This window comes from Apium graveolens, chromosome 10 (genome assembly GCF_009905375.1).
Source record: "Apium graveolens cultivar Ventura chromosome 10, ASM990537v1, whole genome shotgun sequence".
NCBI classification, from domain to species: Eukaryota; Viridiplantae; Streptophyta; class Magnoliopsida; order Apiales; family Apiaceae; genus Apium; species Apium graveolens.
Window position 1 is genome coordinate 191884743 of NC_133656.1, and position 16725 is coordinate 191901467.

Below are 16725 nucleotides of genomic sequence, written 5' to 3' on the forward strand. Positions count from 1 at the left end.
AATCGTACAACTTACGGCATGTGAATAAAGATAAATTATCCATTTATTATAGGACAGTAGCACAAGGCACATTCAACTAACTAATCGACTGCAGAGAGTTATAAGAAACAAACCAGTAATTTCATCTCAGAAATGAATATAATCATGAAACAAAAAACAAGAAATTAGCACAGTTACAAGATTTCAAACAGAAATTAGCACCCTGTTAATATCCATTTGGAACAAAAAATAAGAGAATAGCAAGAACCAGGGGTTTCATCATGAGATAATTACAGTTTAAAACGAGGGGTTTCATCATCAACACTCAACACTCCACAATTGCATGCAAAATTTACATAATAAAACAAAGCAAAGACACTCCACAATACCATCAAACATTGCATGCAACATTCCACAAAGCTAAGACACTCCATAATACCATAAACATTGCATGCAACATTTAAATCTCATAAAACATTGAGTTAAAAATAAAAAACCCCAACATAAATTGAAGAGGGTTTTAGAGCTGTAAAATAAATCAAAAAAACCCAAATAAATTGAATGGCATTTTAGAAACTTATTAAAAACATGTAAAAATCAAAACCCCCCAAATATAGATGAGGGCTTTACGGTCCCTAATTGAATTAGAAACATACCAGTATAATCGAATGGAAGAAGAGGAAGAAGATTGTGTGAAGAAGAGGAAGAAGATTGTGTGAAGAAAATCACCGTGAAGAAGAGTAACTCATGGGGAAGAAGTGGGTTGGGGAGTTATGACGAGGAGTAACTGATGGGGAAGAATTTTGTTAAGGAGTAAAGTTTTTGGGGGGATATTTTGGGGGGATACTAAAAAAATAAAGGGGGGAGATGAAATTTATAAGAGAGGGAAAATGAAAAAAATTCAGTTCAAACCAACGGCCTAGACACAGATCTGGTTTAATCCAACGATCAACAAAATCTGTTATTATTCAATTTTTTTAAAACCTAAAATCAAAAATTAAAATATATATAAATTATCCATATATTTGGAGATATAGTAACTGTTGTAAGATCAACTATCACATAACGGTTCTTACAGGAAACCGTTATCGTATGCTATATTATTTAAATAGTAGTCGTGTAACGGTTTCTTACACAAAACTTTGTCTCATATATTTTCCAACAAGAGTTTTTTGTCCTAAACCGTTGTCTATAATCTGAAACAAAAATAAGAATAATCTATTGTAAAACTTTTAATTTTTAAATGTTCGATGTTTGCGAGTGCACATATGTTGATAAAACATTTGACGTAATCCATAAAAGTCAATTTTTTGGTACCTTAAAAGTTCGATAATCTGATTCGAACACTTTGATCAAATCACTATAAACAAATAATAATAATAATTAAGAATATTACTATAAACAACCGTAGATTACGCTAACAGAGACGTTTGTAAAAAAAAATTTATTAAACAAATAATAATTAAGAATATTAAGTTTCTCTTTGTAAAATTTTAAAATAATTAAAGATGGAGTTGTAACTAGGGTGGAGCACGGTTTGGTTCGGGACATTTTTTGGCCAAAACTGAAACTAAAACCGTATGTCCTTAATTTTAATATTTAATAATTATAAGTTGAATTTACGACTTATAAGCTGATAAGTTGAATGTTAGTAACGACGTACTTTGTTCTGAATCAGATCCCAACGATAGTAATTCTTTTTTCTTATGAATGAAAGTCTTTTTCAGCTTTCAATAAAATAGCTTTACATTTATTTTCACTAAAATCATAATTCAACAATTCAACATCTAATTAAAATTAATGAATTTTGATTAGATTGACATCTTGAAACATAACTTTATAAAATAAAGTTGATGAAGAAGGAAAAATCAAAATATATTCAGAACAAAGTACGTCGTTACTAACATTCAACTTATCAGCTTATAAGTCGTAAATTCAACTTATAAGTAGGGTCAACTGATAAGGTGACTTATAAGGGGTTACGGTTACAATATAAGGATCACTAGGGCTTAACAAATTAGTTTAACAAAGTAGTTGAAAGAGTAATTTTCTAAATTGTTCGGGGTTGCCCGCAAGGGTTGGCTCAGCTGGTTAAAGAGGGGATAAGTATCCTCTTGGTCACAGGTTCGAATCCCACGGGAGGAGAATTTATAATTATGCCTCCTGAGTTAGAGTATGTCGCTAAATACGGTTTACCTTGGTTCACGTGGTTTGCAGGCTATTGCGTGAGCCCGTAGGGTTTACCTAGTGCGCACCTGAAGGGTAGCGGCTGCGGGTTACCTACAATAAAAAAAAATATTCGGGGTTAAGATAAGGTTTAAAGTATAATGTTTAGAATAATTGATGAATATGCTTAATAAGAAAGATTCGATTAATATAAAAACACATCGGAACATCTTTTTCTAGAAAAGGTATCAATATTGTATATGATAATCATATTCATATTCGAAGCACATCCATATGTTTGGATCATTGAAAGGGTGATTTAAACATCCGTACAATTGGATCGTCGAAAATATTTACAAATTTAGAAAATATCGATAAACAGGGGATATCAACTCCAAAAATCAAACTTATCGCTAGTGAGTTATATGTCACAGTTTACAAAACAACTATTTAATCTAGTGTTGGGCAATAGTTTTTCAAAAACACCAATGTGTAAAACAATATATAGTTCGGAACTCCCAATTGTCGATACGATCAAGTTGTAAAAACAAATAACAAACTAAAGTTAATTAGATGATTTATTTACCGATCGTTTAACACTAATAATATAAAAAATATTGAAATTGAAAATAATAATAAAGACATTCTAAACGATTCAAACTACACTAATATCTATTAAAGAACAACTTCACAATTTTTCGTGTAATATAAATTCGATATTCTTATTTCAGACATATATTTGTTCAGACATATGTATCTGTCGGAACAAGAACACATTTATTTACTTGGTAGTTAGGCCATTCATCCATGTTCATGTGCTCTCAAATCCATAACACTCTCAAATCTATGCTCAAATTCGTGCTAATACTCTCAAATCTATGCTTAAAATCATGCTCATACCCTCAAGTCCTCAAATCAAGATATTAAATCCATGTCACATCAAGATTCCAAGACATAAAGAACTCGGGTTTTAAATTTATTTTCACACTTGAACATGTAAGTACAGTATTTTATGAAGTCGGGTTTATATGTACTCTCTTTTGAATTCATTTTGATGAATTCATTTTTTTGTGATTCTGAACTAGGGTTCATATTGATTTGGGGGAAATATAAAGACTTCACAATTCATTTTTAAGAAGTTATAAGGACAGGTAAGTACTTTAATTTATGCATTTGGGTTATATAAGTCCTCTGTTTTGAATTCATTTTGATGTTTTTTTTACTTCAATTAGGGTTCAGTTATAAAGATTTTGGGGAAATATAAAGATTTCATAATTTAGTCTGAATTTGGGGTTCTATTCAGACTTTTAAAAGATGGATAGGTCATGGTTAAAAGCGGATAGAAGAACAAAAGAATTCAAAAAAGGGGTGGAAGATTTGTTAATATTTGCATTTGAGAATGGTTATAATGCAGAAAATATCAGTTGTCCATGTGTAAACTGCGCACATAGTAAATCATGGAGAGCGCAGATAGTTAAAAACCATCTTTTTCAAAATGGTATTGATCAAACTTATACACGTTGGATATGGCACGGGGAGAATAATTCTGTAGAAAGTTCTAATGAAACCGACACTTCGGAATCTATCAATCAAGGCACCTCAAGAATGGGTGAACGTGACGAGGACGACGACGATGATATGTCTTCTGATGAAAGTTCCGACGAAACCGACACTTCTGATTTCATTAACCATGTTACAGGTGAACATCAACCTCTTTATACTGGATGTGAGAGGTACACTAAGATGAAAGCTCTGGTCCAGTTATACAACTTGAAAGTGAAGCATGGTATGTCTGATTCATGTTTTAGTGATATTCTATTATTACTTGGCTCTTTACTTCCGGAAGGCAACAAGATCCCTTCTTCCTTCAATGAAGCAAAAAATACCTTATGTGCATTAGGAATGGAGTATGAAAAGATACACGCATGTCCGAATAATTGTCTCTTATACCGTGGCAATTTAGATGAAGAACATACTATTTGTCGCGTATGTAAGGCCTCTAGATGGAAATTGAACAAAAAAGGAGATGAACTTGAAGGGGTCCCTGCTAAAGTTCTATGGTATTTCCCGCTGATACCAAGATTACGAAATTTATTCAATACACCTCACATTACAAAGGACATGACGTGGCATGAAACCGAGTGACAAAAGGATGGTAAAAAGAGGCATCCAGCTGATTCAATAACATGGAAGGATGTCGACCAAAAATGGCCTGACTTTGCATCAGAGACTAGAAACCTTCAATTAGATTTATCTTCCGATGGTTTCAATCCTTTTCATGGAAACCGTACTGATTACTCAAGCTAGCCTGTTTTGCTATCAATTTATAACCTTCCTCCATGGCTTTGTATGAAGAGAAGGTATATTATGCTCTGCTTGTTAATATCTGGACCGACTGAGCTTGGAAATGATATCGACTTGTTCCTTCAACCACTAATAGAAGATCTGCATGAGTTGTGGCGTGGGAAACAAATGTACGACGCTTATAAGAAAGAGTCTTTCATGCTTAGGGGCATTTTATTATGCACAATAAGTGATTATCCTTCCTTAGGGAACTTGTCAGGAAATGTTATTAAAGGGTATAATGTGTGTACTATTTGTATTGATGAAACAAAAGCTACTAGGTTGGTTAATTACCATAAGACGGTGATTATGAGGCATCGAAGATGGTTGCCCCGTAATCATCCTTATAGAAGGCACAAATCAGCTTTTGACACCACTGTGGAGAAGGGGGTCGCCCCTGTTCCATTAACCGGAGAAGAGGTTTTTCAAAGAGTACAACATTTAAGGTCCCATGTATTTGGAAAGAAATAACGGCAACCACGATGGAAGAAAGGTGAACCTCGACCAGTTTGGAAAAAGGTTTCAATATTCTTCCAACTTGAGTATTGGGAATTTTTGCCAGTTAGGCATGTTCTCGATGTGATGCACATCGAGAAAAATATATGCGAAGCCCTGCTTGGAACTTTACTAAATATTCCGGGGAAGACAAAAGATAGGGAATCTGTCCGTCTTGATATGACTGAAATGGGAATAAGAACGGAGCTGAGACCAAAGACTCCTGGAAAGAAAGAAAAGGTACCATTTGTATCATAGAACTTAACGCATGCAGAAAAAAAATAGTTTGCTCATCATTTCTTAAAATGAAGTTGGCAGATGGATTTTGTTCAAATATTAAGAATCTTGTAAACATGGAAAATCTTCGGCTTGTTGGAATGAAATCTCATGATTGTCACACGATATTGCATCATTTGCTTCCAATCTCAATTCAATCAGTATTACAAAAACAAGCCAGGTGTACAATTATTAGGTTTTGCCTTTTCTTCAAGGCAATTTGTAGTAAAGTGATCAATGTAGACAAGTTGGAAAAAATGCAGAGTGAGTTAGTGGAAACATTGTGCCAGCTTGAAAAGCACTTTCCCCCTTCGTTCTTTGATGTGATGATCCATCTCTCAGTTCATCTCGTGAGAGAGGTTAAACTTTGTGGGCCAATATTCCTTCGTTGGATATATCCCTTCGAGAGATATCTAAAAGCGTTTAAAGGATATGTACGGAACCCGGCTCATCCCGAAGGGTGTATTGCTGAGGCATATATTGCCGAAGAGGCGGTGGAGTGTTTGGTGAATTTTGAAAAATCTACCATAGGAGTGTCTCAAAATGCAAAATATGAGCAGAATGCAAGACCTCTATCTGGTGCGCCATTGATAAAGCCGAGCGATGAGGACTTGCATCTAGCACATTTGTGTTTTCTCCAAAATATAACTAACATTAGACCATATTTTGAGTAAGTTAGTGATATTTAAGTGTGTGTTATTTCATTATTTTCTGCACTTTGATTAATATACTAAAGAAAGTGATTTTTTTCACAGCAAGCATATGGCATCTTTGATGACAAGATACCAACAACATGAAAATGATGATGTCTGGCTTAAAAACAAGCAAAATGCAGAATTTTAGAAATGGTTCAGGAAAAAGGTATAATTGTTATTTGAATAAAAACATCATAAATAGGCCTAGTTTATATTTTTCTGGTAAATGTATTTGTTATTTGTTTATTCAAGCAAACATCATAATTAATATTTATCAATTTGCTTTAAATAGATTGAATCAGAATTGTTGGATGACCATAAAAACATACCTGAGGAGATAAGGTGGATTGCTGAAGGGCCCAACAAGAATGTCCCTATATTTAGCGGATATAGAATCAATGGTGTTACGTTTAGCACCAAGGAGCGTGATGACACTCGACAAGTTCAGTGTAGTGGTGTCTGTGTCATTGCAGATACAATGCTTGTACAGGGTAAGGAGAAGAATATTGAACATACTTTACAGACCTACTATAGAGTTATAACAAGTATATTGGAGTTGGACTATAACAAATTTAGAGTCCCAATATTTCGTTGTAATTGGGTAGATATGAACCAGGGGGTTAAGGTAGATGACATGGGATATACAATTGTTAATTTGAACAAATTAGGTTTCGTAAATCATCCGTTCGTGCTAGGGAAACATGTTAAGCAGGTTTGTTATATTGATGATCCTCTTGAAAAACATTGGTATGTCATGTTGAAATTACGGGAAAAGAACTGTTATGAACAATGTGACGATGAAAATGATGGATCAGTAGAAATAGAACTTGAGAATGAGCTGCACTTGCCAATATTTCCCAATGTTGACGAACTTGATGAGGAAAAAGCCAGTTATATGCGGGACGAAGATGAATGGATTCAACTCCCATGATGGTAAAAATTACCTTCTTTTAAGTTAAATTGTCTAGAAAATTACCCCAGCATGAGTTGCCTCTCTTCCTTCTATAATTTATTTTTTCGTAAATCTTTTTTTATTTCTCGAATTATTATTTACCAAAATTTGATATTTTTAATTAATCAGTGTCAATTACGATTATTTTTTTAATATATATGAAGTTAGCGGTTTGTTTAATTTTTTATAAATGATTTATCATACTGGAATTTGTCATTTTCTAATTTATCGCTCCCTTTTTCCTGATAGTTTGGACTGTCTAGCATTTATATGTTGGATTCAGTGTCATCTAATTATTGGACAATAGTGTTGATGGGCCATTAACCCTGTTAATCTTAAATTTGTAACCATGTTCAGTTTCTTTATTTTTCTTTCAGTGACCAATGTGATTATTGAGCCGGATTTCATTGTTGCCCGTTTTTGCCCATTTTCGTGGAAAAGCCTGTTTGATTGCATTATTGGTTTTATGGACATGCCTAATTAAAACAGTTGGTCACTTGTCAAGGTTTTGGTTGGAATTCTGATCGAATAAGGTGTTCAATATATGATACCCTGCTTCTTCTCTGCCAACAACTTGTTACTGGGGGTGGAGGGTTACCAGCACCTTCTTCCACTGTCTTCAGCTGGAAGAATTTGGTCCAAGTCAGCTGGGGATGATTAAAAAATGGGAACTTACTGCCAATGAAAAGACCCTGGTCTAGCTGCAGAAAAAGTCAAGAACACGGGTATTAGAAAGACACAGTGAGGAAGAAAATACTCAGTAATCATCTAAAATCAACTCATCAAGTTTCTTCAAGAAATACTCTTGATATTTTACTTATTTATGAACTTTTATCAATTTTCTTACCTGGAATACATTTCTTTCACCCACAATTGCTCCATTGACAAACTTTGTGTTGTCTCTTGTTATATTAGCCTGTAAGAATGCCATTCGGTCAATGCCAGTGCCACTTAGGGTTGTCGGAGGTCCATCAGCACTTACTCCTCCACTTGGCAACACCCTTTGCCCAGCTGGACATATATAACTGCTTTCATCTCGTGTTGTTATCTCTTCCATCACAATTCCATAAGTGAACTTGCTTTGACGAGTGAAATTCTGCAATAAGTAATTATTTGTTGGGTGTGATAAGTAAGCTTACATAACATCTTCATAAGTAATTTAGTTTGTGAATTATCCAATTGAAATTAGTTGTTGACTTGAGGAAGTATTCTGATTTGCCAACTTGATTGAGGGTTTTTTGCTAGTTTATATTGGTTGGATGATATTTTGTTAGGTAGTCATTGGTTGCCTACTTTTGGATTAATTTTCTGGGGATTTAACATATATAAAACTCATTTTTTTCATTTTAACATTACTCAGAGACAACAATTTATAAATAATCTATTAAACCATCTTCGACCTAGAGTTTAGACAACATGCATGAAGAACCAAACCATTGCGTGTTTGAGTTTCTAACAAGTTTTTTACATCTCAAACCGTTGTATATTAGTTGAGAGATGAAAAAAGTAAACTGCTGAGTTGTTAAAATTTTGCGGGAGATTAAATTAAAATAGGAGGGAGAATGAAAAATAAATAATTCAAAACAACCTCTAAAAGTATCTTTTAATGTGTGGTGTTTAGACAACGCGTTATAAATCCGTCGTGTAAATCTTATAAATATAATGCTTTAAAACACCATTATCTGTGGTCTTTCCTTTTAACAATGGTATAAACGCACAATTGTTTGATTTTTAATGAGACAAGGGTAAGAATAAGCACTTGTCCAAATTACACAACATAAGCAGCAAAACCATCGTCATAATCTGAGAAATGGTTGTTATTTAACAACAGTTCTAGCGTGTTGTCTTAGTATTCTAAGACAACAATTTAGTTTGCACACTGTTGTCTGATTCCATGGGAGGGGATAACAAAGACAACAGTTTTTGAACTGATAGATAACTATTGTCTGTTCTTAAGCTCACACAACTGTATTTTTTGAAAAATCATTTCACCGTTGTTGTATTTTTTAGGACAACGGTATTTTTTTTAACGGTTGTCTTTCAACCGTTGTCTGATTGCATTTCTCTTGTAGTGCTAGACAAGTGTTTGCTACTAAAATAATGTTGTTTGTTACAAAATTAATGTTCTCCGACAGAAACTCTTTGGATTAAAGACAAAAACCAAGCAATGGAATTCTTTAAATCTTTTTGTGTTACTTGTTCCGCTTTTGGGGGTGATAGAGATGTTCTAAACTGTTTTTTGGTTTGCACCCATGATGGCATTTGGTCTAGTTGTATGATTCTCGCTTAGGGCGTGAGAGGTTCTGAGTTCAATTTTCAAAATTCCCCATTTTCCCGACTATTTTAATTTTTTTTCATTGCCCAACTTATAACATAATACTATAAGTCTCTAAGTAGTTCTCCACTTTCATATGAGTTGTAGAAGACTTAAAATACTTCATAAAAATTCTACTACATTCACATTCCAATCAATCAAACGCTAAAATATAGGAATTGTCTAACATAAGGAAAATAAAATCTATGTGATATGAAATTCAAGGTAAAATAAAAACCAAGTGAAACAGTATCAACTACTTACTAAATCTCTTAACTTAAGCTGACTTGAAAAATAAGAAATATTTTATCTCGTTGCCTTGACGAAACTCTTACCTCAAAATTCTTGAATGGTATCTCTGTTCAAGCCCCCTTTACACACCAAGCACCCTTAGCACATGTTTTGATCACCATCATTCAGAGAAGTACAGTATTGACACGGCCAGGCGTCTATCAGGTGGACATGATTTTCTTTCACTGGAGTAGCATCAACTTCTCAGATAGCCCATTTTCTAATCCTATGAGAATGTTCAAAAAATATCTTCTAGTTATCTTAGTTAAATTTGTAAGCTCCTTATGAAAACTTCATTAAATTCTTCTTAGCTAACCTTATCCCTAAACTATTTTTGCAGCTTATACTCTGCTTAATCATGGAGACTTTCTAAAGCCACCTCAGCCTCACCTTGTAGTTACTCAAATAGTTCTATTTTCTTATATGCTTATGGTGGCATAGAATATCCATAAACATAAGTCCATTTTAACACTCGCCTTCATTTAACAATCTGCTCCCAAGAGCTTAGGTGTCCTCCTCGCTCACATTGCTTTTTCTCGAGGTTCTTAAGTTTCTTATGTTTTATATCGCTTAGATCTGCTAATGCTTTCTCTTTTGACTCTTAATTTGTAGCCCACCTTTCATAATAAGGAGCATATCTCTAGATGTATTCCTGTTCCGATGCTCTAAGCCGAACAACTTCACATTCTCCTCTCCTCAAAGTCTCCTAATAACTGTTAAGGGCATTAGGATCATATGCTTTCCATAGTCCTAGGCATAGAAGGCTTTCAAGTACTCAATAGCATGCTACAACTGTACATAAAAAGATGGTGTTCTCTCATTTAGATGATTAATGCGTCAAACATGTTTTGAAGACTACACATGTATCATTAGTGATTTCTCTATTCTCACGACAATCACAAGATAGGTTCTATGATTAAACAACAATCACTACAAGAAAAAAGGCTAAATTAGACTGGAAAAAATCGGTTGAATTTAGCTTAATTCGACCGCGCGCGGTCGAATTAAGATAAATTCGACCGATTTTGAATCGGTTGTAATAATGGGAGTCGAATTTAGGAGTTCGGTCGTATTTAACTAAATTCGACCGGCTAATTACGACTGGATGAATACGACCGCTTAAATTTGACCGCCCAAATTCGACCGAAGACGGTCAAATTAATATTTTCACTTAAAATTAAAAAATCCCGCTCATAAAAATTAAATTTCTGAAAATTTTTAAAAATCCCGCCCAGAGCTTAATACGACCTTATATAGTTGAATATACGATTCTAAATTCAACTGTATTCAGTTGAATTAACCAAAACAAGATTTAAAAAAAATTGTCAGAAAGAGGAAAATTTCTATCTTCCGATGAAGTTCAAGAATCCGGCCACTCGACCAAAACACCATTACAAAAAACCAATAACAACAGAAGATTATCGTGATAACCGATAAAGAGCAGCAACATCTAGTTTAAAAAAAGAGAGCAGCAACATCATTAGACTTGGGCTTTGGTTGATGGACATGACCGCGCTTGAGTATCACATCTCGGTCAGGCTTCATGTATTGATTCTTGACTAAAACCAGCTCACCGTTCATGCCATCTGGGTTTTGGTATTGAAATATTGAGTAAGCAAGCTGTTGTGGCAATTTATTACAATATCATCAGCAATTTAAACGACAAAAATTTGTAAAACATAAATGAATAAAAATAAAATGTTAACATAACCAGCTTATGTGGCTGGAACAATCCGATGATTACAATTATTATACACTAAAACCATATCTTTTTTCTGCTAAACATTCCATCAAACACCTTGAATGCGCTAACAATATTGATGAAATTTGCTTTATCAATGCTACCATTGCTGCAGTTTTGTCGCGTCTACTTCCACATGATTATACATACACCCATATACACACAAATCAGAAAAAGGGGTTAGCTCGGGGAGCAGGGGCTTACCTCGGTGAAGGGGGGAGAGAGCGAGAGAGAGAGATTGAAGAGAGAGAGAGGAGAGAGAGCGACCTGAAGAGAGGGACCAGGTGCCAACCAGGCATGGAGGGAAGGGCAGAGGCGGGGTCGATGGTGGTTGCAACCACAAGACTCACCATCACTCTCCTGATCAAATGCGCCGTCGCCTTGGAAACTATTACTACCAAGTACTACTAATCTTGTTTATCTTATAAAGACCTGCCCCGCCCCAACACTCAAAAATCTATTTCCAAAAAAATAGCAACCATGTTTAAAAAAGTATTACACGTACTTTAGTATAAATTTATTGATATTAATTTTTTTTGTTTAAATATATAAAATATATATATATATTTTATTATTTTTAATAGAATATTTGTCAAGAAATATATATATATCCTTCTATTACATATACCAACATATCATTAAATATAACAAATTAAAGGAAAATTATCAAAATATTACAATATTTTTATTTTTTTTAATTCTCCTCTTCTAAAAAACTCTTTGTAAAAATATGGATTATATGTTAGAAAATGAATTGGATTCGAGGTTAGAAAATGAAAATTTATTAGTTTAAATAAATTGTGAAATTAACGAGGGCTAAGAATGAGGTGAATATAAATTTGAGGAGTTGAATGGTTTCAATTAAACATAAATAATGTGCATTGTAACTAGAGTCGGTCGGTAATTTTGGTACACATCAGGTGAATACGATACGAAACGATAAAAATAATTAGTATCTGGATTCAAAAATTTGGCACACGAATAAGAAAGTACACAAATACAAAAAAAAATACAAACATAATATATATATATATATTATGTCGATATAATATATATATATATATATATATTAGTGATATAACCAAAGATTCAGATCAAAATAATTTTATTTGGTTTGTCATTTTAAAAGTTAAATATGAGTTTGACTAACACAACTACCTAGTGTTTAATCCTGAATTGGTGTTTCAATTTTTTTAAAAGAAAATTTCATCGATCCAACCTTATGGATGTCGATAGATATACATATTAGTGATATAACCAAAATTTCTGATCAAAACAATTTTATTTTGTTTGAAATTTTAAAAGTCAAATATCAGTCTGACTAACACAACTACGTAGTGTTTGGTCCTGAAAAGGGAGGGAAATTCCCCTCACCTTTCATATTGAAAATTTCAAAAGTATGGGTAAATTTCCCGCAATTTTTAAATATAAAAATTTGATTGAAATCGATTGAATTTAGGAGTGTCAAATAATTCCCTCCATTTTTTTATTAGGGCTAAATTCGACCGGAAAAATTTTGGTAGAATTTAGGGGCTAAATTCGACTGAAAAAAATTGGTCGAATTTAGTGGCTAAATTCAACCGATTTAATTTCGACCGTTTTAATTTCAACTATTTTTAGTTAAAATTGGTTGTAAATACGACCGTCTAAATACGACCATTTGAATTCGACCGACGCTGGTCGAATTTAGCCGTGTCCAAAGCATTCGACCGCCTGCGGTCGAATTTAACCCCAGACGAATTTAAATCAGTTGTATTTAACCTTATTTTCTTGTAGTGAATACCATGATAAAATCTTACATAAGTTATCACTATTTTCCTGTATATATGACCATTAAAAGACTTGGCCATACATTAATATCCCTATATATTTATTTAATTATCTAATTAGTAATATATATATTATATTAATTATGTGTTAAGTTGTATAAAAAAGCTACTAGACGAAATAATGCAAGACTTCTTCACGGTAATCCTTAAAGTAAATAATGGAAAAATGGCAATGATTACTAAAATATAGCTCGTAAAGAAGCTTGACAAGTAAATAGTTAAAAATATCATTGATTAATTAAGACTTCAAAATACGATAGAGCATCCAGTTATTGTAGGCATATGTCTATAACTTATATGGAAGATTTTAAATAACATTCAAATCTTCATTTATCAAGAAATATAAATGATATTAAATTTTAAATTAAATAACTTTGCAAACTTAGAGGACTATTCAATTTATATCTAAAGAGATTAAAATAATATTCTATTGAGCCAATTAACAATTAGTCATTTACTGGGCCATTAGGACACTTCTATAGTCAGGTTTCAGAAAAACCCAAATGTCATTTTGGTAATCCACCAACAAATTATGAGTATGCATATATCTTAATAATCTAAAAATCATTGTTTCACTTTAGAAATAAATTATCGATAAATATACATATACATATACATATATTACTACTTATTTAATATTTTCCCTTATCCTTTTTTTATAAAAATGTGCAGCGTACTACTAAAATAATTTATTTTTGGATATACAATCTCTTACTATCCAAAATTGTATAATATTTAAAAATGGGTGTTTGACATTATTATTTAGTTACATTATACATAACATCAAAAAAAATAGTTATATTGTGCATTGTGAATTATATTCAAATAATATATTTTTAAATATATAAATAACTTAAATCAATTAAAATTGCATAATATTTAATAAAAAAATTTTCTTTTATTATTGTTATAAAAAAAGTACAACTACATTATATTTAAATATATGTAAAATTCATACTTTGAAAACATATGTTTTCCTGTAAACATATGTTATACTTTGAAATCAATGGTACATGTTATTGACTTATTTTTCATATCCCTCTATTCTACTATAAATAGGTGCACAATCTATGTTCCTCATACACAAATTACAAATCGAAGAGTGTCATTTTTTTGAATTTTTATATAGAATGATAGGAAGAAGACCTGTTATATAATGACAGTCTAAAAATATTTAAATTTGTATACAAAAATGTGTTATAGTTTATCAAATCAATATAATTTGAGGATGTGCATGGTACATCATTATATTGAAATTAATTTTTTTAAGATAATGATGTTTCATGAACAGTCCTTAGATTATATAGATTTCGTTTTTTAACAGTTGTATTCATAGAAATAAAAATGCATATTAATTCAAGATAATTAGTGGTACAATTTACTTCTATATTATTGGTTATTTATATTATTGAGGATTTGTAAATGCAATCAGTTGTTTCAATAATTTTGAAACTTGAGCTAATCCAATCCTGGGAGATGTGATTGCAAAGTCTTTTTGACATAATTTTTATTTTTGTGCTTATCAATTTTAATCATATATGTTAATATTCATCCCTGAATATAATAGTGGGGTACTGGTGATACATCACTATATCAAAATTCAAATATGTAAATGATAATTTATCATACTTCATTTTCTAATATAAATATTTATCAATGGTACAAAAAGGATTAGCTAATTTTGTTTAATGTGGCTATTAAGTAGTTTTGTTACAATATATTTTTTATTTGATGGAGAGGTGTTTAGAAAATCATTCAATCTCCTTGTCTCTTAAATGCTATCTGATATCTCACACCAGTAAGTCCATTTTCATGGGCTGATGTGTGTGTAACCGGTTTTATAAATTTTCATATGATTTTAATTGTGGGCTTGTTGGGTTTTAATCTAAACTTAAGTAGTTTATTTAGCTGATTTAGTAGTTTGTTAATAATGGCATTTGTTAGCCATGTTTTTAGTAAAAGACCGAGTCTTATGTGGGCTCAGTTTCTTTAGGAGAGTCATGGGGAGTTTAGGAGTGTTTTGAGTAAACGTTGCTCATTTGTAGGAATCAGTTTTAGCTAATTCATTTTATATTACCATTTCCTGTAACCAGTTCTATGTGTTGTGGTAATAACATATTAAGTTTTGCTTTCTCCAGTTTTAAAGTGCAAACAGGTGTGTGTGTGCGTTGCTAATATCAGATTTAAAGTTCTACATTCTGGTATCAGAGCCTCGTAGTTTATGCCAAAGTATTTGCCTAAACAGGGAACTATGGATGTATCAAGGTCGAAGGAGGGATCACTGGGGCTCAATTATCCTATGCTGTCAAAGAACAACTATACGACATGGTCGTTAAAGATGAAAGTTAATATAGAGGCACAAGGTGTGTGGGAGGCAATTGAGTCTGATGGTAATAAGTCACAGGTTGAGGTTCGTACAGATAAAATGGCGTTGGAAATAATTTACCAGAGTATTCCAGAGGAGATTGTACTATCCGTAGTAGAGAAGAAGTCGCCACAGGAGGCTTCGGAGGCCATAAAAACCATGTGTGTAGGGGCTGATAGAGTGAAGAAGGCGAAGGTGCAGACCTTGAGAGCCGAACTGGAGTCTCTAACCATGAAAGAAACCGAGCAGATTGACGATTTATGTATAAGGCTGTGTGGTATCGTAACAAACATACGTGTTTTGGGTGAGACAATGGAGGAATCATATGTTGTTAAGAAACTTCTCAGGGCAGTGCTAGCCAAGTATCTTCAAATTGCCTCTATGATAGAACAGTTTGGTAATCTTGAAGAAATGACAGTTGAAGAAACCTTGGGACGACTCAAGGCTCATGAAGAACGAATTCGTGGGCCTACGGAGATCTCGGGTAGTCAGTTGTTATTGACAGAGGAGGAGTGGATGAAAAGGGAAGCTTAGAATGGACAGTTGTTGCTTACTAGGGAGGAGTGGCTGAAGAAAATGTCACAAAATCAGAAGGGTAAGCAGGATGCTGAAACTAGAAGCAAGGAAGGAAACCAAGGATACCGAGACAAGAACAAGGTGAGATGTTTCAATTGCAGCATCTTGGGACATTATAATTCTGAATGTCATAAACCAAAACGAGAGAAGGAATCAAGACAAGAGGCAAATTTGACTCAAATTGAAGATGATGAACCTGTTTTGCTTTTAATGGAGTGTGATGAAAAACAAGAGAAAATGTTTTTGTTAGATAAAAGGAACGTGATGCCAAAATTAAAGTAAAAACTTGAAGCAAATTTGGATTCAAATTTATGGTACCTTGATAATGGAGCTAGTAGTCACATGACGGGAGTGCGTTCGAAATTTGCTGAGCTTGATGAAAGTGTGATTGGTGAAGTACGTTTTGGCGATGGATCTACTGTCATAATAAAGGGAAAAAGTTCAGTGGTTTTAAGGTGTCAAATTGGTAAGGTACATGTGTTGAGTGAGGTATATTTTATTCCCTCTCTTTGCAACAATATTATTAGTTTGGGTCAACTAGCAGAAGAAGGTTGCAAAGTGGTACTTCATGGAGATTTATTTTGGTTCAACGACAAAGATGGAAGATTATTGATAAAAGTTAACCGTTCAAGAAACAGATTGTATAAAATAATCATTGAAGGAAGCAAACCTGCATGTTTGATGTCAAAGGCAGAAGAGGACT

The 16725-nt window shown here is 33.0% G+C and overlaps 3 protein-coding genes and 1 long non-coding RNA gene across 4 annotated transcripts; 3 read left to right on the plus strand and 1 right to left on the minus strand.

The window, feature by feature from the left end:
• Positions 1-3459: 3459 nt before the first annotated feature.
• LOC141691499 (uncharacterized) lies at positions 3460-4290 on the plus strand. The gene has a single exon (XM_074496236.1). It carries the CDS (start codon positions 3460-3462, stop codon positions 4288-4290), a length of 831 nt encoding a protein of 276 aa, XP_074352337.1.
• Positions 4291-4512: 222 nt separating this feature from the next.
• Positions 4513-6885, plus strand: LOC141691500 (uncharacterized). The gene is made up of 4 exons (XM_074496237.1): positions 4513-4934; positions 5055-5223; positions 5523-5765; positions 6247-6885. Exons 1-4 carry the CDS (start codon positions 4513-4515, stop codon positions 6883-6885), a joined length of 1473 nt encoding a protein of 490 aa, XP_074352338.1.
• Positions 6886-10833: 3948 nt separating this feature from the next.
• LOC141689205 (uncharacterized) lies at positions 10834-11721 on the minus strand. The gene is made up of 2 exons (XR_012562287.1): positions 11457-11721; positions 10834-11131 (listed from the first exon to the last, which is right to left on the minus strand). It is a non-coding gene; the product is annotated as an uncharacterized LOC141689205 (long non-coding RNA).
• Positions 11722-15332: 3611 nt separating this feature from the next.
• Positions 15333-15980, plus strand: LOC141691501 (uncharacterized). The gene has a single exon (XM_074496238.1). It carries the CDS (start codon positions 15333-15335, stop codon positions 15978-15980), a length of 648 nt encoding a protein of 215 aa, XP_074352339.1.
• Positions 15981-16725: the final 745 nt, after the last annotated feature.

Coding starts and splice junctions, on each gene's coding strand:
- LOC141691499 (XM_074496236.1), top strand. CDS start 3,460: ATGGATAGGTCATGGTTAAAAGCGGATAGAAGAACAAAAGAATTCAAA.
- LOC141691500 (XM_074496237.1), top strand. CDS start 4,513: ATGCTCTGCTTGTTAATATCTGGACCGACTGAGCTTGGAAATGATATC. Junction 4,935..5,054: donor CAAAGAGTACAACATTTAAG/GTCCCATGTATT, acceptor TTTGCCAGTTAG/GCATGTTCTCGATGTGATGC. Junction 5,766..6,246: donor AAGAGGCGGTGGAGTGTTTG/GTGAATTTTGAA, acceptor TGCTTTAAATAG/ATTGAATCAGAATTGTTGGA.
- LOC141691501 (XM_074496238.1), top strand. CDS start 15,333: ATGGATGTATCAAGGTCGAAGGAGGGATCACTGGGGCTCAATTATCCT.